Source organism: Zootoca vivipara, chromosome 7 (genome assembly GCF_965207765.1).
Source record: "Zootoca vivipara chromosome 7, rZooViv2.hap1.1, whole genome shotgun sequence".
Lineage (NCBI taxonomy): Eukaryota > Metazoa > Chordata > Lepidosauria > Squamata > Lacertidae > Zootoca > Zootoca vivipara.
The window spans coordinates 6,128,049-6,149,815 of NC_142590.1; the positions used below are offsets into that span (position 1 = coordinate 6,128,049).

The 21,767-nt window shown below is 46.6% G+C and overlaps 1 protein-coding gene across 6 annotated transcripts in view; it reads left to right on the forward strand.

Annotated features, from left to right (window-relative positions):
• Window positions 1-16,431, forward strand: part of ABL2 (ABL proto-oncogene 2, non-receptor tyrosine kinase) — a 49,809-nt gene extending 33,378 nt beyond the window's left edge. For 2 of the 6 annotated variants that reach the window (XM_088673688.1, XM_088673690.1), the window contains exons 5-11: window positions 2,331-2,415; window positions 4,566-4,743; window positions 6,703-6,887; window positions 7,606-7,758; window positions 10,380-10,469; window positions 12,110-12,373; window positions 13,679-16,431. In XM_088673688.1, the coding sequence (XP_088529814.1) occupies window positions 2,331-2,415; window positions 4,566-4,743; window positions 6,703-6,887; window positions 7,606-7,758; window positions 10,380-10,469; window positions 12,110-12,373; window positions 13,679-15,393 (2,670 nt within the window). In that variant the 3' untranslated portion in view covers window positions 15,394-16,431. The remainder of the gene's footprint in view (window positions 1-2,330; window positions 2,416-4,565; window positions 4,744-6,702; window positions 6,888-7,605; window positions 7,759-10,379; window positions 10,470-12,109; window positions 12,374-13,678) is intronic. The other 4 variants (XM_035121673.3, XM_035121675.3, XM_088673689.1 and 1 more) reach the window with 3 other exon arrangements.
• Window positions 16,432-21,767: the final 5,336 nt, after the last annotated feature.

The window sequence follows — 21,767 nt, forward strand, 5'->3', positions numbered from 1 at the left end:
CACAAGGTGCCATCCAACTGCTTAGAGAGACCACTCCGGTTTTGAGTAGGGTTTACTCCTTAGCCTTTTCTTCTCCCAGAGATACCTCGGGTGTTTAGGCTCAGAGTTTTCCTTCTCCTAGATGGGCTACCTTCCCAGGTTGACAAGCACCATCAGCCCATCACCTCTCTCTACAGCATGTGCAGAAACCACCCTTTTGACTGCTGGACCCACTATTGATCTCATTCACTCAATCTGGCAGAGCCTGTTTTTGCATACAGGTGAAGTCCCTAACCCACCGAGGGTTTGAGACACATGGGCTACCCTCATCTGGTTTAGCTGATTATAGTCAAAGCTGTTCCTGGGGTGTGGCCCGTTGTTCCATGCTGAAAGCTTCTTGGAACTACAGATGAGCCGAGTGCAGGGTGGGGACCAAAGGTGCACAAACTACCCTAGAAGGAGCATGACGTGTCCCCCACCAGAGGTACTACCCATCTCCTAACACCCCATACCCCCTGCATCATGCAGTATCCTATACAGTCGTACCTCGGGTTACGACCACCTCGGTTTGCGAACAGTTCGGGTTACGAACTGCGCAAACCTGGAAGTTTTTTCGCCCCGCGCGTGTGCGCAGAAGCGGCGCGCGTGCGATCGCGCGATCTGCGCAAAGCGTGAAAATCGCGAAAATCACGCTTTGCGCATGCGCAAAATGGCGGCGCCCATCGCGTTCGGGTTACGAACTATTCGGGTTACGAACTGCGATCCAGAACGGATCGCGTTCGGAACCCGAGGTATTACTGTATAATAAAGTGCAAGTGTCTCTGCGTCCAGTTCTTGTGTCCGCGCTACTGCGCATGTGCCCCACGGACGCAGGGATTGGACGCAGAGACTGGACGCACACACGCACACGCTCCCCCCCACCTACCATTTCCCTGCGGCCGCCAACCGCCGCTCCCGGCCAGACTGAGTGTTGGCGGCAGGGCGGGGGGGGAGCGTGTGTGTGTGTGCGTCCAGCAAGGACAGGTCCCGGGGTTCGGAGAAGCGCTGCGCAAGCGCTTCTCCAAACCCCGGGATGTCTCCTTCCTGTTGGCGGCTGTGGGAGAGGAAGGAAGGAGGAGAAAGGGCTGCTTTCTCCTCCTTCGTTCCTGTCCCCCTGCCGCCGACAGGAAGGAGAGGTCCCGGGAGCACCGGATCGAGGAGCCGGTCTGCAGAGTCAGTGCCCAGCAACGCCGTGCTGGATTGAGGAGGCGATGCTCCGTGCGGCAATGCTGGGCGCTGAGTGCAGACCAGCTCCTCGATCTGGTGTTCCGCGCAGCGCTGATCAGCGCCGACCCAGCAGGCCGCCGGATCAAGGAAGCGGCTTGCCGGGTCGGCACCCAGCAGCGCTGCACAGAGCACCAGATCGAGGAGCCGGTCTGCAGAGTCAGCGCCCAGCAACGCCGTCCTGGATTGAGGAGGTGATGCTCCGTGCGGCGCTGCTGGGCGCTGACTCTGCAGACCAGTGCTCTGTGCAGCGCTGCTGGGTGCCGACCCAGCAGGCCGCTTCCTTGATCCGGCGGCCTGCCGGGTCGGCGCTGATCAGCGCTGCGCGGAGCACCGGATCGAGGAGCCGGTCTGCAGAGTCAGCGCCCAGCAACGCCGCACGGAGCATCGCCTCCTCAATCCAGCATGGCGCTGACTCTGCAGACCGGCTCCTCGATCCGGTGCTCCACGCAGCGCTCACATATGTTCTAGCGCCCGTTTATTTAATGGGCTGGACAACACTAGTATTAAATAAATAGAGAGATGGTGTTATTTGAAGGTCTGCCTGCACCCACATGAGATCATCCATGGAGGCCCTGCGACTCACAGTTGGTGGGTACAAGAGACAGGGGCTTCTCAGTGGTGGTGCTATCATGAAACTCCCTTCCATGGGAAATATACTTATACCTTCCTTGTTAAACAAACTGTAAGATATTAGCTGTTTACACCTGCTTTTAGCAGATTAATTTCAGGCTGGTATAGGCTTTCAGGTATAATTTAATCAGATTAAATTTTTTGGGTTAGGGTTTGCTTTCTGTTTTACTGCTGGCTTTTAGATTGAGTTGTTGTATTTTTGTGTCTGTGTGTTCTTTTTAATTTGTTTTGGGATTATTATTTTTTCAAATACCTGCTTTACTAATCCTAACTCAAAGCTTTGTGTGACAAGTTGGCAAACATTTTCAGTAACTTGAATCATTCCTTCCTTTTAAGTTGCCTTCCCTTTTAATTGTGGCTTACTCTTCTACTGTTGTGTTCTTTTTTTGGCAAATGCCATTGAAGTCTATTCCATACTTTCTATTTAAATTAATTGCAGTTGTTTTCACTTTCAGGAAGATACAATGGAAGTGGAAGAATTCTTGAAAGAAGCTTCTGTTATGAAGGAAATCAAGCATCCAAATTTGGTGCAGTTATTAGGTAAATGCACTAATATGACCATACAGTAATCTGTTTTGCTTTCTGTTTTAATTCATTCACAGCAATACTGTTGTACTAAACAAACCTGCCCTTCAAGAACAGTTGAGAGTATGCCATCCAAATTCTGTTTACTTTGGCAAGTTTGAACAAAGCTCTAAGTTTGTAAAACCTACGTTTTGTAAAATTGTACCTGTCTTACCCATTGGGTATAACTATCCTGTCTCCGGACTGCTGTAAATAATATTGCCGTTCTGGCTATGCACCTACAGCAAAACACACATGGGTCCAAACATTGTAGTTGTATTTTATTTAAATGTTTCCAGTGGAAAAATTGGAAACCTGGAGGGGCACTAGAAAAAAACCCTGTGCCTTATTTTCTTTTCTGGAATGAGTGAAATGGTTTGTAGTGCAAAACTACACATTTTGAGTGAGTGATATGACAATTTTTTAATGTTAGGCAATTTTCAGAATTACTGTCTGTTTCAGACGAAGCAGAATCCACATTGAAAAGGCGCAAGTGAAATAGGATTGGGAGCTTGACGGTCCCTTGCCCCCACTTTATTGTTGTTTGGTTTTGCTTTTTGGCATGCATAGTCTAGTGTGTAGTCTACATAATATGAATTCTTGTCATGTTCTGATCCATTAAGTTCTACAGTTCCAGTTTTGTATGTTGATATTTCTCACAGTTCTTGTGATTTACATTGCCATAGTAAGGCAAAATGCAAAAAAATGTTGGGAATGCAAAGAACTTCAACGATCAGTACTGCACCCCTTATGAAACAGATGCTTGTATGGTAGGGCTTGTATGTCACATTCCACTTCTGGGCCAAGGAATTTTGTCTCTACTGAGACACAATGATCCGTTCTAGAGCTGAGTTTTTAAATGGTTTGTATAATTGTGCAAAGTACTTTATAGTCTTGTTTACCATGGAATAACTGGAGAGATCACTATTGTTCCCACTTTATATAAGGAGAACTGGGGCTAGGTTATAGTGATGTATTCATGGTCTCAGACAACCAATCTGTCCCAAGCCCTTGCAGTTGTGTATAGTTTCTTGCAGGGTGAAGTGTCAGACTAATTGGATACCAGGTGGTGGCAATATGGGCAACTGAAGTTCTTTGAACAATCAAAATTGTCAGATTTGTACTTCACCTAGCCCAGTATTGTCTCTTCCGACTTCAGTGAATCTCCAAGGTCTTGGGCAGAGGTTTTCCCCAGTGTGAGATGCTGGGGGCTGAACTTGGGACATGTGCTCTGTCATTGGCCTATGTCTTTATTGAATCCCTTTCCCCTCCAGCTCAGTTTCAGAGTTTTCACTGTTAGGGTGAATGCGATAGCTGGTTCTGCATACTAGCTTACTGCAAAGGAATGAGTTCGCTGTGTCCCCAGTTCAAATGGTGGTCTAGGTCCTTAGCTGCTGTGATAAAGTTTAGTTAGGTTTTGAGTTGGATATCATTTTTATTCCATTAGCAATAGAGAAGTTGCAGTTTAATGTGTCTGTGAGATTTAGTGGATCATGCTAGATGTGACCTTGTTGCAACCAGATGTGGCGACATCTTTGTGGATGAAAATGGCAGGACATTCCTGCAGTGGAAGGAAGGAAGGAAGGAAGGAAGGAAGGAAGGAAGGAAGGAAGGAAGGAAGGAAGGAAGGAAGGAAGGAAGGAAGGAAGGAAGGAAGGAAGGAAGGAAGGAAGGAAGGACAGACAAAGCCTGTTAGTCTGTCTGTCTGTTTGTTTTCCCCTTTACTGCAGTCCCAGTTCTGAACCAGTGCCTCTGGTTCAGGAACAGCCATCAGCACAATAACCATTCCCCGAGTGAGGAAGCTTTTGATTCTGGACAAATCCTCCATGTTTGTCTACTCTGTCAAGCTTAGTGCCACTTTAACCATGTTTCTTTTTATTTCCTTGGCTGATCTAATGTTCTGTTTATCCAAATCCCATTGTGTGGAAATCCTTCCCTATGACACTGTGGAAATAGGAAAATCAGTGCTTACCTTGGAAGCTTGAACATAACCCCCACACATACACACCTTATCTTAATACTACCTGCTGTTCCAGCATTTTGGGGACTCTCTACTTCAGTCGCATTAGAAGATTGTACCTACAATAAGAGATAAACCTTACCAGACTCTACCATCCTCCTGCCAGGTGTGTGTACTCTGGAACCCCCGTTTTATATAGTGACAGAATACATGCCGTATGGGAACTTGCTGGATTACTTGCGGGAGTGCAATCGAGAGGAAGTGACTGCTGTTGTCCTGCTGTATATGGCTACCCAGATATCCTCTGCCATGGAATACCTGGAGAAGAAAAACTTTATCCACAGGTTAGCAGAATGTCTTGACTTCTGTAAAAGGAGAGTGAGAGTGTGGGTCTGGGTGACCTTTCATGAGGAACTTTGATAATATCCGATTATATGCTTTTAAAGAGAACTCTTGAAAGTTCTGCTCATGAGGCAATTGCCTCCTTAACAGAATACCTTTGTGCCAGCTATTCTCTCTAGACAAAGCTTGATATATTTCAAGTTTTCTAAATAATCCTGGCCTCCTAGCTTTCATGTGCGGGGAAACATAGCAAGTTGCCTCTGCGAAAAAAGTTTAAAATGTTAAATATCTCGCTTAAATATTGGAAGGTTCAGAAAAGTTAGGAGAACACTTCGGGCAGCAGCGGTGAATAATTTGTTACCTACGCAGCTCAGTTTCTCTCCTGTGATCATACCACCTCCCCCCCCCAAAAAAAGAGAATTCTCCACGTCCCATTTTCTCCACTCCTGTATCTTTCATCACTTAAGTCATTGCATGGAAATGTAGATCCTGATATGGCATAGATCCTGATATGATTTCACTCTAGAGTGAAATCAAGGAAATTTACTGTACTGAACTTAGGTAGCATGTAGAACTCATATTTTCCTGATGTATTTCAGTGCAGGATTATCCTGCCAGCATGTTTTGCCTCCCTTATGAATTTATTTGCATATGCTTTTGCCCATAGCTGTAGCTCAACTGTTCTTGCTTGGGTGTTTTAAGAGTTTAATGAGTCCCTCAGAGAATAGTGACTACAGTTTGTATTCTGAAAGGGCCTTTTTGGGGGGTAAAGGTAAAGGGAACCCTGACTATTAGGTCTAGTCGCGGACAACTCTGGGGTTGTGGCACTCATCTTGCTTTACTGGCCGAGGGAGCCGGCGTACAGCTTCCAGGTCATGTGGCCAGCATGACAAAGCCACTTCTGGTGAACCAGAGCAGCACACGGAAACGCCGTTTACCTTCCCGCCGGAGTGGTACCTATTTATCTACTTGCACTTTGACGTGCTTTTGAACTGCTACCGTAGGTTGGCAGGAGCTGGGATCGAGCAACGGGAGCTCACTCCATCGCGGGGATTCAAACCGCCGACCTTCTGATCGGCAAGCCCTAGGCTCTGTGGTTTAACCCACAGTGCCACCTGCATCCTTTGGGGTACATTCTTCTATTGCAATAGACTGTCATCCAAATTGCTGCCTTGTTTGGCATGTTCAAGAGGCATGAATTTGGAAACTAAGCCTCTTTAGACTAGAATCAAATAGTATTCAAGTACCTTTATGTTTCCCTGTTCTCTGATTTGAATTCAAAGGTTCACATAAGATGATTGCTCAGCATGATAGCGTAGTAAGATTTATTGCGCTCAGCAGAGACTGTCAGTGATGAACTTTGGCATTTTCATGCTTTCAGTGTACTTAATTAAAAGTGTTCCATGTCAGAGGAGGGAGTGCCATTTATCTTGGCAGAAGCTTTGGTGCAAACATGAAGCCTTGTTGCAAAGATTACAACTTGGTTACAGTGCTTCAGACCTTTGCTCTAAAGAAGCGAAATAATGAGGCATAAATATAGACTTTGCACAGCTCACATTCTTTACCACCTGTCCCCAGCTGTGGATTCTTCACTCAAAATAAACTAGGCAAATTTATAGCATGCAATTTACACAGCAGCATCCTTGTCTTTATTTTGATTACTTGAGAGACCACAGTGGATATGTTAGCGACGCATCCCTGGGTGTTATAAAATATGGAGGCGAACAGAGAATAAGCATGCCAGGCACCAAAGCTGTACCTTTCAAATGCTGAAGCATTGATCAAGCCCCACATGTTAGTAAACAGATCCCTACAACCACAAAGGCTAAATATGTTCCTGTGCACTCAGTGGCAACCAGTTTTGAGCTGTAAAATCATATTCACTTATCTGAGGTAGAAGATTTAGGGTGAATCTTGATGATACCAGAGATCGTAATTCTGCAGTGTCTTTGTTTACACAGGGATTTAGCAGCTCGCAATTGTCTGGTTGGAGAAAACCACGTGGTGAAAGTGGCTGACTTTGGATTAAGCAGATTGATGACCGGAGACACTTACACAGCTCATGCTGGAGCAAAGTTTCCTATCAAATGGACAGCCCCCGAGAGCCTGGCCTACAACACATTCTCAATCAAATCAGATGTTTGGGGTAAGAAGGGAGAACATTGCTCTTATGCATGGAGTCCCTGTGTACATTTACATGTGGGCTGCTCTGGTATTCTTAGAATGAGCTCTAATCTGATACAGCTAGAAACGTATTTTGCCAGAAACTGACTACCTCATAGTCAGGTTGTAGAGAACTGCTGACACCACCTAAAGGTAAGACCTTTTCACTTATGGAGCACAAGCCAGTGGGGTAGCTGGGGCTGTCACAAAGAACATTGTAACATTGAAGTACCTCTTATCTCTTAAAAATCATAAACATTATTATTCTTAAGGGTGGGAAAGCTTTCTACCACATTTTGATCAAAATCTGTCTGCCAGTGGCTAGTTAAAATTACTTTGTGGCTGCCCCTGCAATATAACCTGAATTTGAGGCTTAAGAAGCTACTCTGATTAATTTAGATTGCCACATCAAAGAACAACAGCCCCAAATCCTACAAACTTTCCTTGGCGTGCAATTTCCCTCTATAAGTAGTAGTTCTAAATAAGCTGCCTTCTGCCACAGTTTAGGAAATACTGGTTAATGGCCGTGAACGGTCCTTCCTTGGAGGTTGGATGCCATCTGTCATGAATGCTTTAGTTGAGATTCCTGCATTGCAGGGGGTTGGACTAGATGACCCTTGGGTCCCTTCCAACTCTACAATTCTGTGATTCTGTGAAATGAAAGTAATATCTGGTTTAAAATGGCTTTGTTTAACTTGCAGCCTTTGGAGTCTTGTTGTGGGAGATTGCCACCTATGGAATGTCCCCTTACCCTGGCATTGACCTCTCTCAGGTTTATGATCTACTGGAGAAAGGCTACCGAATGGAACAACCTGAAGGTTGCCCCCCAAAAGTCTATGAACTCATGAGAGCATGTGAGTATTGCGTTCTTGCCTTTACTTTTAGTAACAAATCGTAGATTGGAGACATCATGAGAACATGCAGTAGGACTGGCAGTCCTGCTGGCTTGCCATAACAAACAGGTTGCATATAGAGCTGGGGGGAAGTCTGTTTTGTTGTTGTTTAGTCGTTTAGTCGTGTCCGACTCTTCGTGACCCCATGGACCAGAGCACGCCAGGCACTCCTGTCTTGCACTGCCTCCCGCAGTTTGGTCAGACTCATGTTCGTAGCTTCATGAACACTGTCCAACCATCTTGTCCTCTGTCGTCCCCTTCTCCTAGTGCCCTCAATCTTTCCCAACATCAGGGTCTTTTCCAAGGATTCTTCTCTTCTCATGAGGTGGCCAAAGTATTGGAGCCTCAGCTTCACAACCTGTCCTTCCAGGGAGCACTCAGGGCTGATTTCCTTAAGAATGGATAGGTTTGATCTTCTTGCAGTCCATGGCAACTTCTTGTCCACAAAGCAAGAGAATTGTTACCAACTGACATCTTATGTAAAAAACCAACAGAAGCAAAAGACAGGTCCATTGACACAAACTTCTGCTTAGGGGTTTGTGGAGTCCCCATGTCACTTAATTTATTTGCCTCATGGTGACACGGGGGGGAACTCTTGGGGGGGATTATGACAAAAACCATGGGTTTGGATCCAAAGTTGCTTGCGTAGAAGGCCATAGAAGGGGAGAGCCCTCCTTTTCCTCGCTGTAACTTCCTGAGCCCTCCAGAAAGCGTCCCTGGAGGATTGGGAGCCCCTTCACAGCAAGGGCTGTAGTAGGGTAGGAGGACCCCCCCACACACACACATTTCTCAATATTCTTTTCAAATTTCATAAAATAAACACAAACAACAAATGAAATTTCTTTGTAACAAAGCATGCAGGCCTCTGTATATTTTTCAACTTGCAGAGTACCAAGACTCTGGTGAGTGCTCTAAATTCCAAGGCACCAGTAACTTGCCTTTTAAGTGTACTGTGTCCGGTAGGGTGCTGTATTATGTCTGGTATTACTTACCAAGCAGGAGACAACATTTCAGAAACAAATAGAAAGGCTGTTTGATGCCGATTAAGATGTTTAGTCAAGCAAGTAATAGGGAGGTTGGAGCCTGTTTTGATCAAATATTGCCAAGAGATTTTGAATTCAGGGTGGTTTGTCACTTTTTAAAAATTAGAATCCAGTTTTCATAATACCAATAATGGATTAGGATTCAGGGGTTTGGGGTTTGCAGAAGTCACCAAACATAGGATTGTAAATCCTGTACAGTGGTACCTCGGTTTACAATCACAATTGGTTCCGGAAGTCTGAAGCGTACTTAACCTGAAGCGAACTTTCCCATTGAAAGTAATGGAAAGTGGATTAATCCGTTCCAGACGATGAAAAACAGCCCCTAAAACAGCAATTTAACATGAATTTTACTGTCTAATGAGGCCATTGATCCATAAAATGAAGGCAATAATCAATGTACTGTAGTATAAAATAAATCAGACAGTATTTTAGGTGAAAAAAATTATTTTAGGTGAAATTTTTTTACATTTATTTCTTATAACGGTAGAGGCAGCGATAATGGTAGTCACCCCACGGCAGGGCAGCCAGGCCAGGGCCTCTCCCTTCCCCCCACTCACATGTTTCTGGGCCTTTCCTGCGACAATGCAGCAGCAGGGCGATAAGGCTGAGGCTCTTCGCCTCGCAAGGTCCCTCTCCCTCACTTCTGCTTGTTTGGAGTGGCGGCGGCAGCCTTCTCGGCGGGTTCCGGGCTTCCCTCGCCCTCTCCTCCAGTGCACCGGAGTTCCACTGAGCGAGTTGCCCTAGGCCCCGGGGGCTCCTCCCGGCCGACGGTTGGGCGCTCTGGCTCCGGTCCTGGGCTCGTGCGGTCGCCGGGGGGTGACGTCCCACCAACCGAGCGACTGGGCTCCCCGAGCTCCCCCACCTCTCGTGGAGCGACGGAGTCCGCGGCTTGGGGGCGCGGACACGCTGGCCACTCCGCGGGAGTGTGCCGGTTGCCATCTTTGCCTCGCCGGAAGTCGGGATCGCTTCCGAAGCTGCAACCCAGTCACAGATGCTCCGATGCCTCTGCGGAGGCATCGGAGCGTCCGCAACTGTGTCGCAGCTTCGGAAGCGCTCCGGTGCCTCCGCGGAGGCCAGGCTTTCGCTCCGGGTCTCTGCGGAGCCATGGGAGCTCTTCTGAAGCTGCGGCCCAGACGCGGACGCTCCGATGCCTCCGCGGAGGCATCGGAGCGTCCGTGACTGGGTCGCAGCTTCGGAAACGCTCCCAACTTCCGGCGAGGCAAAGATTGCACGGGCACGCTCCCGCGGAGCAGCCGGCGTGCCCCCCCCCGAGCGGCCCCAAGCTGTGGAGTCGTCCCCCCCCCCCCCCGGTGACTGCACAAGCCCAAGGTGTTCGTAAACCGAGGTTCCACTGTATTATAGAACATGGCTTCATTTGCATGTCATGCTAAACCATAATTTATTGCAACATATTAAACCTTGGGATCATGTGCTTCTCACATATGGCCAGGAGGAGGAGTTTAGAAGCTTTTCCTTCGGCTTTTGCTTGCCATGTTTCCAAGACATAGAACTTTTTTCTCTGCTTTTGTCATGCTTTAGGCTGGAAATGGAATCCCCTAGAAAGGCCTTCATTTGCCGAGACTCATCAAGCCTTTGAAACTATGTTCCATGATTCTAGCATCAATGAAGGTGAGAATCCTTTTTCCTTATCTTTCAACTTTCTATAAATGTTTACTTCTAAAACACGTGATGTTTTCCTTCACCTTTCTAGCAGTTGAGAACTATTGGGGGTGTTTCTTCAAATTGACCTCTGGATTTTTACTGGAAAATGGATTCGTAAGTTATGGTTTGGCGTTGTGAGGATGAGCAGCTGTAAGGCTCAGGGTCACACCTCTGTGTGTGTGTGTGTAAGGGGAGAAGCTTTAAAACATCTCACATTTGTGAGCAAATCCTTTTCCTGTTAACAGCTGAATATGGGAAACTGTGTTTTATTTAAACTGCTTAGTTCATAAACCAGAATATTAAGTTACAGTCCTGTTGGTGGTTTGATAGAACTAACCTTGATTCAAATAAGCCAGTTTCCTGTAATGTGGAGACAGCCAGTTTATTCACAGCCAGAAATGGAAAAAAATTTAAATTTTCCTTCATACATAAAGAAGAGGAAAGCACACACTCAGCAACTCATTCTTTTAACACAAAATCACGGTTTATGGTTAAATCTGCTGGGCCAAAGTAAAAAATCTTGGGGTTGGAAGTTGGCGAGAGGAAGAGTTGTGCCACAACTAAGCCCTTTTCTGTTTCTTGTGTATCATGACTTTCTGTAAAATTCAATTTCCTGGTGGCTTCAACCTAGCTTTTCTATCTAAAATCATTTTTCTAGTATTCATGTTTGCAGAGATGTGTTCAAAGATGTAGTCAGTTGCTGCAAACAGCTCCACTTTAAGAGCCCAAATGGATGTGACATGTGATAAGATCTCCTAATGTATTTAGAGTCAGAAGCAGGGAGTTAAAATTGAATATGCAGGATTCATTTTAAATATTTCCCTGCTCAGATTGTTATTACACATGGATGGATGCAGAGGAAATGCAGTTTCCACTGGTGCTGCACCCCTGTTTTGTGGTCCTGCAAACCTCTCCATCCCCCTAGCCCCAAGCCTCATGTGCACAGTGCACACACAGGGAAAGGGGGGAATCCCCTTGCATTAGTGCTGATCCTCATGCTAGCACAAAAATTTAGTTGAATACTGCCATTCATTGAGTGGCTCCTCAGTTTCCCCCTGCAGAGCATGCACTGAGTTCGGGCAAAAGAGTCCCAGCAGGACTGGGCCACCACTCTGGGTGAGCTGACCATGGTTTTGTAGAAAACACAGAAGCAACACTGGAAGGAAGCTAGAGGTTACTTGTACTGCTTCTTCCCACACTTCTGAGTCCTGTGCAAACCTAGGCAGGAAGGAGCACGTACAGTATCTCTGTGGCAAGATGCAGGTTTTCTCTTCTGTGACAGAATGTGCATCAAGCCAGAGGCAATATTCATATCTCTTTTTACCTTTTCCTGCATTGCACAGGACTACCCAGAGTAGTCCACACTTTTTTCCACTGCTGCTTCCAGCCTCTGTTCATTCTCTCCTCTGATTTCTATGTACCAGGCAAGATAGAAAACTTGAGTAATAGGCACTGTTTGCTTCTTGGTGAAAGCTTACCTCTTGTTTCCTACGACAGTCTATGTTGCTGTTGTGGCATTTTGAGACCCTTTGAACTGACCCCTCTCTATACTTGAATTCAATCTCTTCATAGAATCTCTCAGTGATGTTTCTTTTTCCCTTGTCCAGTGCCTCTCGTTAGCACCCAGATCTGCTTTCCTCTTCCTTTGCTGCTCTCTGTTCCAACTATTCCCCTGACGTTTCTTACAGAAGTGGCAGAAGAGCTTGGAAGGACAGCATCTTCTTCATCCATAGTTCCATATTTGCCTCGTTTGCCCATGCTTCCTTCCAAGACCAGGACCTTGAAAAAACAGGCTGAAAACAAAGAGAACATCGAAGGAGTTCAGGAGGTTGTAGAGCATTCTGCTTCCAGCTCTGCACCAGGTATGCTTGGTAAGCCAAAAGCTTTGAGTCCTGTGACTTCATAAGTGATTTCTCTAATATTCATACTTGGGCTCCTGTAGGACAGTGTCTCTAAGGAAGGCCTAGCCCTGTGCTGGAGGCACTTTGCTCTTCTTCTCAGAATCAGTTATTTCTTCTGCCTTTGTGGTAGAAGGAAACAGATTTGTAGCTTTCTACAGGAGTGACTGGTTTGAGCCAGCTTCATAGCTGTGTCTCTCCCCCACCCCCCACCCAAATAATCCATAGCAGAGTGAGCAAAATGGGTAAACTTTCAGTCGACACTCCAAGGCTGCAGTCCCTTAAATATGTCAGAAAATATATGTGGGATTAGCACAGGCAAAATAGGATGCAGGTCATTGCAAGCTAACTTTGCACCGTGAATTGCAAGTGTAATGCAGGAAGAAGCTCTTGCTTTTCCTACAACAAAATTGAAAAGGCTGTTAACACTTGGTTTTGAAAACTTCCTCCAAATGAGGGCAACTAAGAATAAGTCGCTTTGTAGGCATAGCTGTGATTAATTACTAAATATAAGAGTTTTAGCAGCATAAATGTGTAAAGTTGTCTTCTTTATAGAGCGTACCACAAAATAGGTGAAATGAATGTTTCTCAGTACACACAGTTAGGAAGTGCTGACCTGAGAAACGGATTCTAAGAAAGAACTATGTGAAAAGGGACTGATTCTGCTCCATAGATGTCTTGGATTGTCTGAGAACAAAGCAAATTTAATATCTTCCTAGTCTCACTGAAGCTCTTAAGTCAGAAGTAGAGAATCTCTAACACTCCATATGCTGTTGAACTCTCATCAGCTTCAACCACCATGCTAATGGTCAGATTATGGAAGTTATAATCTGGAAACACCTGGAGAAGCATCCTTGCAGTCTCAGATGCAGTTTGATGGGGTGAGGCTGCCCTGCATTCAGCAGATGGGCCACTAATACAGCTCCTCATACTGCTAAGGAGATATTACAGGTATCTTACAGACACCTGTAAGCATTTCTTTCCTGAAGGACAAATAGCTTGCAAATGTGATTTTAATTGGGAAAGTAGCCAGGGGGGGCGCTAAAATCCTCCTCTTGCACTGTGATTTGTTTCAGGGGGCTGCAGCTATTAATATATATGTTTTAAATTCTAGGAGAGCTCAGTCATGTCTAGTTGCGGCTAGTAAGCAACTATTTGCAATAAGCGCACACATGGTAGATATAGTACATTGCATAACTTTGCATAGTCAGAATCCCAAGCTTCATAAATACCTGGCAGCATGGTGGAAAGTGTTATGCTCTATCTCCTTTTCTTTAGGTTTTATCAGAAGCACACAGCAGACCAGCGGATCCCCAGCACTACCTCGCAAGCAGAGAGACAAGTCACCCAGCGGCCTGTTGGAAGACACCAGAGAGACAACCTTCACCCGAGACAGGAAGGGGGGCTTCTTTAGCTCTTTCATGAAGAAGAAAAATGCCCCTACGCCTCCAAAGCGCAGCAGCTCTTTCCGCGAGATGGAGAACCAGCCTCACAAGAAGTACGAGCTGACGGGTAACCTTTCAGCGGTTGGCCCTCTGCAACACATTGATGGGTTTTCTTTTACCCCCTCCCAGCAGGATGGAAACCTTTGCTCATCTAAGTGCTATGTTGGGGGCTTCACACAGCGGAACTTCTATGGGGATGACGGTGGCAGTGGCAGCATGAGCAGCGGTGGGGGCACAAGCACCGGCAGCGGGTGGTCAGGCATCACAGGCTTCTTCACGCCACGGCTGATTAAAAAGACCCTGGGTTTAAGAGCTGGGAGGCCCACCGGTGGGGAGGAAGCGTCAAAGCCTTTCCCCCGGTCCAACTCGACATCTTCCATGTCCTCGGGTCTCCCTGAGCAGGAGAGAATGGCCATGACCCTTCCCCGAAATTGCCACAGGTCCAAAGTCCAGCTGGAAAGGACAGTCTCCACCTCCTCTCAGCCCGAGGAGAACACTAGCAAGTCCAGCGACCTGCTCCCCAAAAGGTGTGAAGAGGTTCCCACTCTGACCAGAGACAGACCAAAAGCCAAACTTCTGCCCAGAGGTGCCACGGCTGCTCCCCTCAGGACCCCTTCTGCGGATGCGGCTGTTTCTGAAAAGGACACTCAGGGGCCAACAGCCACAGCGAGCCTGAAGAACAAAGAGAAAAGCAGCGGGACGCGGCAAGGGTCCCTAGAAGGCGAGGAGAAGTCAGGCTGGCCTTCTCCACCCAAGGCTGCGGCCGTCCTTCCTGTCACCCATAACCACAAAGTGCCCGTTCTCATCTCACCCACTCTGAAGCATACGCCAGCAGATGTGCAGTTGATTGGCACAGACTCTCAGGGGAATCGGTTCAAGCTCTTATCTGAGCACCAGGTCGCTGCTTCCAGTGACAGGCCCAGGCGGATAAAACCAAAGTGCGCCCCACCTCCCCCGCCAGTCACGAGGCTCCTAAACCAGCCGCCCACTTGCTCAGATGTGACAAAGGAGTTGAATAACGGGGCGTTGGTACAGCCTGGGCAGGAAGCCAGCGAGGGCAGCAAAAAGGTGGCGGCGGCGGCAGTGACACCTGCCGGTGGAAAAGCCGGAAGGCCTGTATTGCTCCCACCTCAAGTGCCTCTGTCATTGTCTTCCACCTCACCTGCCAAAATGGCCAATGGTACAGCGGGAGCCAAAGTAGCACTGAGAAAGACCAAACAGACAGCTGAGAGAATCTCCGCAGACAAAATCAGCAAAGAGGCTCTGCTGGAGTGTGCAGACCTCCTCTCGAGTGCCATTGCCGAGCCCACCACAAACAGCCACTTGGTGGACACAGGGCACCAGCTGTTGGATTACTGCTCAGGCTACGTGGACTGCATCCCGCAAACACGCAACAAGTTTGCCTTCCGGGAAGCTGTGAGCAAACTGGAACTCAGCCTGCAGGAGCTGCAGGTGTCCTCAGCAGCTGCTAGCATGCCCGGAGCAAATCCTGTACTTAATAACTTATTGTGTTGTGTTCAAGAAATCAGTGATGTTGTCCAGAGGTAGCTACTGTTTAATCACCCAGTTAGGAGGAAAGACGTCTACACCGAGTGGAGGGAGAAGGGTCAGGATGACTACCTTCTGGTGTTTTCCCCCTACCTTGATACTTTTGAAAGGAAAGACTGATACTTGAGTGAGTTTTATGTGAAGTACCTCAAATCACTGAGCTCTCATGTTTACAGGTTCATCTCAGTACATGGGGCAGATGGGGAGGGGGAAGCCAAGCTTCATTTGGGGGGTGGGCGTGGGGTCAGACGGTTTGCAGCTGAGTGAGGAGGGCAGAATGTCGAGAACTTGCCCTAGCCAGAAAATGCTTCTGCAAAAGGGGAGCTTATTCTCCGATTCCCCTTCCAGAAGGTAGGAGAATCAAGAACCAGGGCCTTGATTTTGGGAAGAGCCTGCTGATCTCCACAATGTTGTTCAGATGACCATAATTTTTGGAGAGGGGGTGGGGTGGGGTCCTTTTCTGCACTACTGCATGTTTTGACCTTCTGGGATCGTGAGGGAAAGGTTCAGAGGCTCCATTGGAACTGAAGTGGACTGATCTTCCCAAGAGGGAGAGGAGTTATTTTGGGGGAAGGTCTGTGGAGCTGCTGGAAGTGTTGCGTAAGCTCACCTGGCATAACTTCCACAGTGCATTTTGCTGCTGTAGTAGGAGTTGCAAAAAAAACTATCCAGTATAAGAAACACATCCCTTTTTTGTCATCCTTCTCACATATTTTACTATCCACACATCCAGTCCTTCACGGCTTCTTCCATGATGGTTGAGCTGACTTGCCATTGGATCAATCTCACTCTCACTCACTCACTCACTCACTCACTCTCACTTGCACGCACACTCAAACTGGCTGTCGTCACCCTTGGTGGTATAGCATGGGTATCTAACCTGGCACTCACTTGAGTAGTTTGGGCTGTAGCACAAATTTGCCAGCATGTGTCCAAAAGCTGTAATGTCTGTTTTTAAATGTTGATACAACATTGCCCCCCCCTCTCCTTTGATAAACCTTGAGGGGCCACCCTGGATTAAAGACACTGCAGAATGCTGCTGTTGCTCTCTACATTCCTTTTTATATATATAAATATGCTTACCCTAATCCAGCTACTTTTTTGAGGGAACCAGAAACCTGAGGTCATAATGTCTCCTGTTAGAATTACAAATGGGCTCTTTTGGCAGTACCTAGTCCGAGTAATTACTTTACCATCCATATCTAAATATAGGACCTTTGCCCTATTCAGAATTCCAAGGTACTGTTAGGTTTTTCTAGAAATGCCCATAATGTGTAGTGTGATGGGGCGGAGGGATCCAAGAGGGTAAAATTGAGTTTAGTGTCTGGGAGGAGGGGAAGAAGGGGCCCTAAATTAAGAACGGTCCTCATCACACTCTTAAGTGTGAAAGATCTTAGCAAATTTGGGGTTCAGTTGAGATCAGGGTGTGGATGGTGGAGGAGTTTGCATGCCGTTGTCCTTCCTGTAGATAGCATCACAAGCTTGTGATTGCCTTTTTCCAGCTATCCCCTTTTTTGAGCAGGAAGCATTGGACATCCATATGGATTGGACACTACTGGTATGGTTGGGTTGAGGGAATGCCCATGCCATCATGCAGACAGTCGATGCCACATAATGTAAACCAGGCCTTGGTTTCTGTCTTCAGCTGTTCTTTCCTGCCCTAGGAAATTCCCAGATTGTCTTGATATGCAGGTGTTATCCACCTGGTGGACTTAGCCATTGTAGTATGGTTAAGGTCTGCAGTATGCTGCTATTCCTGTGACATCTCTCTTATAAACACAAGAACATGAAACCTGTTACCTGATGTAACACATAGAAATGCTTCTCTCACACAGCTATAGTTCTGTCATTGCTGAAGTTGCTGAACTGAGGCTTTGAGAGAAGTTGAATTGCCCTGGCAAGGTGTAGATCTCTTAGGCATGGGAAGAATTCCGGCTCTCAGAAATCCAGCAAATGAGTACAGCACTTCCTTGTGCCCCCAGAAGGTATTTGGCAAAGGAGGGAAGGCATGTAGTTCTTGCTGGGGACTTGTATGCCACTTCTGCCCCACAAGAAAATTCAGCACATGATCTTCGCATCATTTGTTAGCAGCATTGGTCTTAAATAAAATAAAAATCAGGGTCTGGTTTGTTTTGCACCTTAATCTTTTTTAAATGCGGCAGTTTTCCTTTTACAAGCTTGAGAGTTGGAATTGCATTGCTATGCTGTTTGTTTTATATTGAACCTCCAGTGATGGTGGAAGGGTGCAAATTTGCCGCTCGTTGGGGCTTTCTCTCCAAAACTCTGATTTTGACTCCTTTTCCATTGGCTGCACTAACTCCACCACCACCGCAGCAGCAGCATAAAAAGCAACTTCTCCCATTGTTTAGTCTAGAACTAGTTTGGCAATGAACTCTGACAAATGGCCCTTGCTGCTCCGATGAGTGCATGGCAATGGAAAGGTGAAAGGAACCAGTTTGCTTCATAGTCTGGACTGAATAGATCAAAAGTGGGCAAATAGAGGTGAAGAGCCTGGCCAGACATTACATTCATCGAATGCAAAGTTGCTGTGAATAAACCAGGTTCTGATTTGCTGAGAATATTGAAGGATTCTGCAGATGCAGGCAAAGAAAGACTTTGGCAAGCACACAGGAAAGCAGAAGACTATAGGCAGGCTTCTCCTTGATTCTCTGCTGATCTTTCTCCTTAATGGCATCCCTCCCCTCCCCACCCGGAAGGAGAAGCTAGCACTAAGCCAGGCATAGGCAACCTTGGCTCTCCAGATGTTTTGGAACCACAACTTCCATGATCCCTAGCTAACAGGGCCAGTGGTCAGGGATCATGGGAGTTGTAGTTGTTCCAAAACATCTGGAGAGCCAAGGTTGCCTATGCCTGCACTAAGCAGAGATAAGTGACCAAAGGAGAAAGGAGACCAGTGGTTCATTACATCATAAGATTTGGAGGGAGCCTTGTATACCACCTGGTCCAACCCTGCTCAATGCAGGAAGCCCAGGGCTAGAGCATGCCAATGTACTGACTGTTCAGCCTCTGCTTAGAAACTTCCAGGGCCTGAGAGTCTGCCATCCCCCTAGGTAACTGGTCCTATTGTCAGCCTGTCGTATTAAAGGAGCTGCTTCTGACGTTCAACCTAAGTCTCCCCTTCTGTAACTAAGCCTTGCCCTCTTGGGCAACAGACAGCAAGTCTTTGCCCTCTTCTGTGTGACAACCCTTTAGGCAGGGCTTTTTTCCCCCCAGCTGGAGCTCACCGGTTCCTCTCAAGTGGGCACCATTGCCACTCTTAAGAGAAGAAAGGAGAAGTTCATGGTGAGCTCTAGCACCTCTTTTCCTAGAAAAATAGCATAGCCTTTAGGTATTTGCAGAGTGATACAATATTCCACCTTAGCCTTCTCTTTGTTAGGCTAAACGCACCCTGTTTCCTTAACCTTTCCCCATAGGACATCTTTTCCATACCCCAGCCATCTTCACTGCCATCTTCTGAACCCATTCCAGTTTGTCTCTATTTTGCCAAAACTAGCCGGCGATTCAGTGCCCAGGGGCCTACTGTTAATGCCTGCTCTGGTTGCCTTTTTGTAGCATTCCTCAGAGGTCGAGTGGCCTTTTCCCCCTTTGGCATAGGCACAGCTGTCAGTACCCATCACCTGCTTCAAGCTCCTTTGCCTTTATTGCTGCTGCTCATGGTGACTACTCAGCCACAGGTATCACCTGCTTCCATCCTGCCATAATGACCCCCCCCCAATGCGCCATCAGAACCAGGGACATGGGGAAGCCAGAATGTTGAGCAGAGTGGTGAAACCTTTTAATTCTAAGCCGCTGGACTGTGCAAGCCTGTGTATCCATCCCTAGTGGCACAGCATTTTGTAGGAGAGAGCCCTGAAGGGACCCTAGCAAGGACTCCTGCAACCTAGACATCCTCAGCTCTCAAAATCAATCAATCTCCATTGAATTTCTTTGAGAAAACACTACCTAGCCTGTCTGTCTTGAGGAGTTTCAGGATTCTTAGCAGCCAGGGCTTGGCTTAAATATGACAATTTTTTTGTTGATGAGTAATGCATAGCCTGGTTTTCAAATACCTCTGTGCTGAAGTAGGGACAGCTTAGCAAAATTTTATTTCGGGTGTTGGTTAACCTTTGCATAGACAATTTTTGAAGGGGGTGGACCCAAAATGTTCTGCTCCAAACAAAACCACAGTCAGTACGTGTTAAGTTTAGAGAGTCAGGTAACAGAAAGTAGGTGCACTGTTGCAACTCCCCCCCACTTCTTGTTGGCAGGGATGTCTGCAGGCCTAGACCGAACTCTTGAGTAGAGAATGCAGCCATCATCTCAGCATTTCCTTTAATGTATTTTCTATCTTGGTCCTGTGTAAATATATGTTAAAGGCACAATGTCGTTATGTTCCCTATCCCAGGTACCTTCTGAAGTGGGGAAACTTTGAAAGAAATACATTTTGGATTGCACTACTAACCCCATGAGCAGCAATACAGGAACAGGGAAGCTCTGAGGCCTTAGCATAAGGTTAGAAATGGCTGTCTTTAAGCTTTCTTGAGAGGTCCTCTGGCTGCTTTCCACAGCCAGATTGATGCATGTTGATCATGTTGAGGGTGATCCGAGTTGCAGCACAAAACATCTGGTGGCTGGGGGAGGCTGTTCTACAGCAAAGGAAGAGGAGGCCAGAATCCTTTCTAACAGCTGTCATTCCTTGACAGTCACAAGGAGCTCTAGCAGTGCACCATTTTCAACTTCTCACTCTACCTAGAAGTTGTGCTCTTGGGAAAGCCATAGCTGAAACATAGGGAAATGGACTATGTTCCAACTACAATACAAGCTTCCAAAATTTATTATGATTTATTGGCCATGCTTTTAGCCTGCCGTTCATCTAAGTAGATCACAGAGTGTGCAATACACAAACTACATACAATTATGTTCTATGATATTACATAAAATCAGGGTGGTGGTGGTGGTGGTTATAAACCAGTTAAATAGGCATCAGGTTACCAGTAAGAGCAGCAGAGGTTCAAAAGTACACTGATCAGCAGGTGTCTCAAAATGAACTTGGAATCTGATCTAGATGGCTGAGGGATTCTCTGGAGCAGGTTTGGGGGACACAGTGGGAGGACAGGAAGGAGAAATCCCGTTGCATGAGACGAATCCTGTTACACTTGTAGAGGGCTGCAGTTGGATGTCGCCCACAGTTCATGTGCAAATAATAGCACATGGACTCAAACCTTGTCTTAACTTTATTTGGGGGTTGGCTTGTTTTAAAATCATCCTTGATGCCTGATTCTTCATTCTGATTGTTTTCTTTCCTCCCCCGTCAGTTTTGTTGCTGCTGCAGGAGTTGGGGGGGGGGACAAGAGCTCTTGGAGAGCTCCGAGTGGCTCCTGTCCATTTTGAGTGAAAACGCCACACACCCGTCTGATTGCTACTTCAGCTTTCCAGAACTAAACTTGTCCTGAAATGGCCCTGGGGTTAGCTGCTACAGTTATTTTCCTTCCAGCCACGAACTTTTTTTGGTGGGGGCTGAGCAGTGGTGTCGAATCCCTCTGAATAATCCACATCATAGCCATTCGGTGTAGAAAAAGATTAGGCTTAAACGTTAACCTCCGTACATTTTTTCCCCTCAAGCCTTTTTCAAAAACTAGTTGCATCTTCTCTCCTCACCTCTTTGAACTTTGCTTGGGTTGGTTCTTGGTTATCTTCCAGTTGCGGTTTTGGTAGTTGGGTGCATTATAATTTAATGACTCAAATACTGTGAGGACAGTTTGGAAGGGAAGATGGCGCATGCAGCATGAATGACTGTGACACCCTGCTAAAAGCACATGGAGTATGAGGCCCTTGTTGGAGAAAGGAAATAGTGACCTGTTCTTTGCTCCTTCTGCCCTCGGGGGTGCGGGAGGGGGGGAAGAAAAAACCACAGCATAGCATTTCTGGGATCCCTCTTTTGAGAAAACTGCTCTTGGTCGCTGTAACACTACAACAGGTGGATGTCTTGTATACACGGACTGCTTCTCTATTGACTTCAGAGTTTGCAATCGTAGGGCAGCGATGGTAATCACAGCATTCAGAGATTGCCGTTTTGTTTTATTTTTCATTATAACTTCTTACAATCCCGGTGGCCAGTTTCCCTTGGAATTGTAAGGAGTGAGTTGGTATCCAAATTCAAGTAGTTTCTTGCACAATTTGTATCCAGTTGAAAATAGACTTTGCTGCACTTTTGATGACGGTAATTGAAGAGAGCAGCTGCTGCACCCACATGGCTTTTTTAAAAAAATTAATTGTAGCACTGAGCTTTGGTCCATAAATCAAACTCCCTGTACCCACAAAACACAATGCAAGATTGTAACATGAGGACAAACAAACCCATGGCTGGTGTCTAA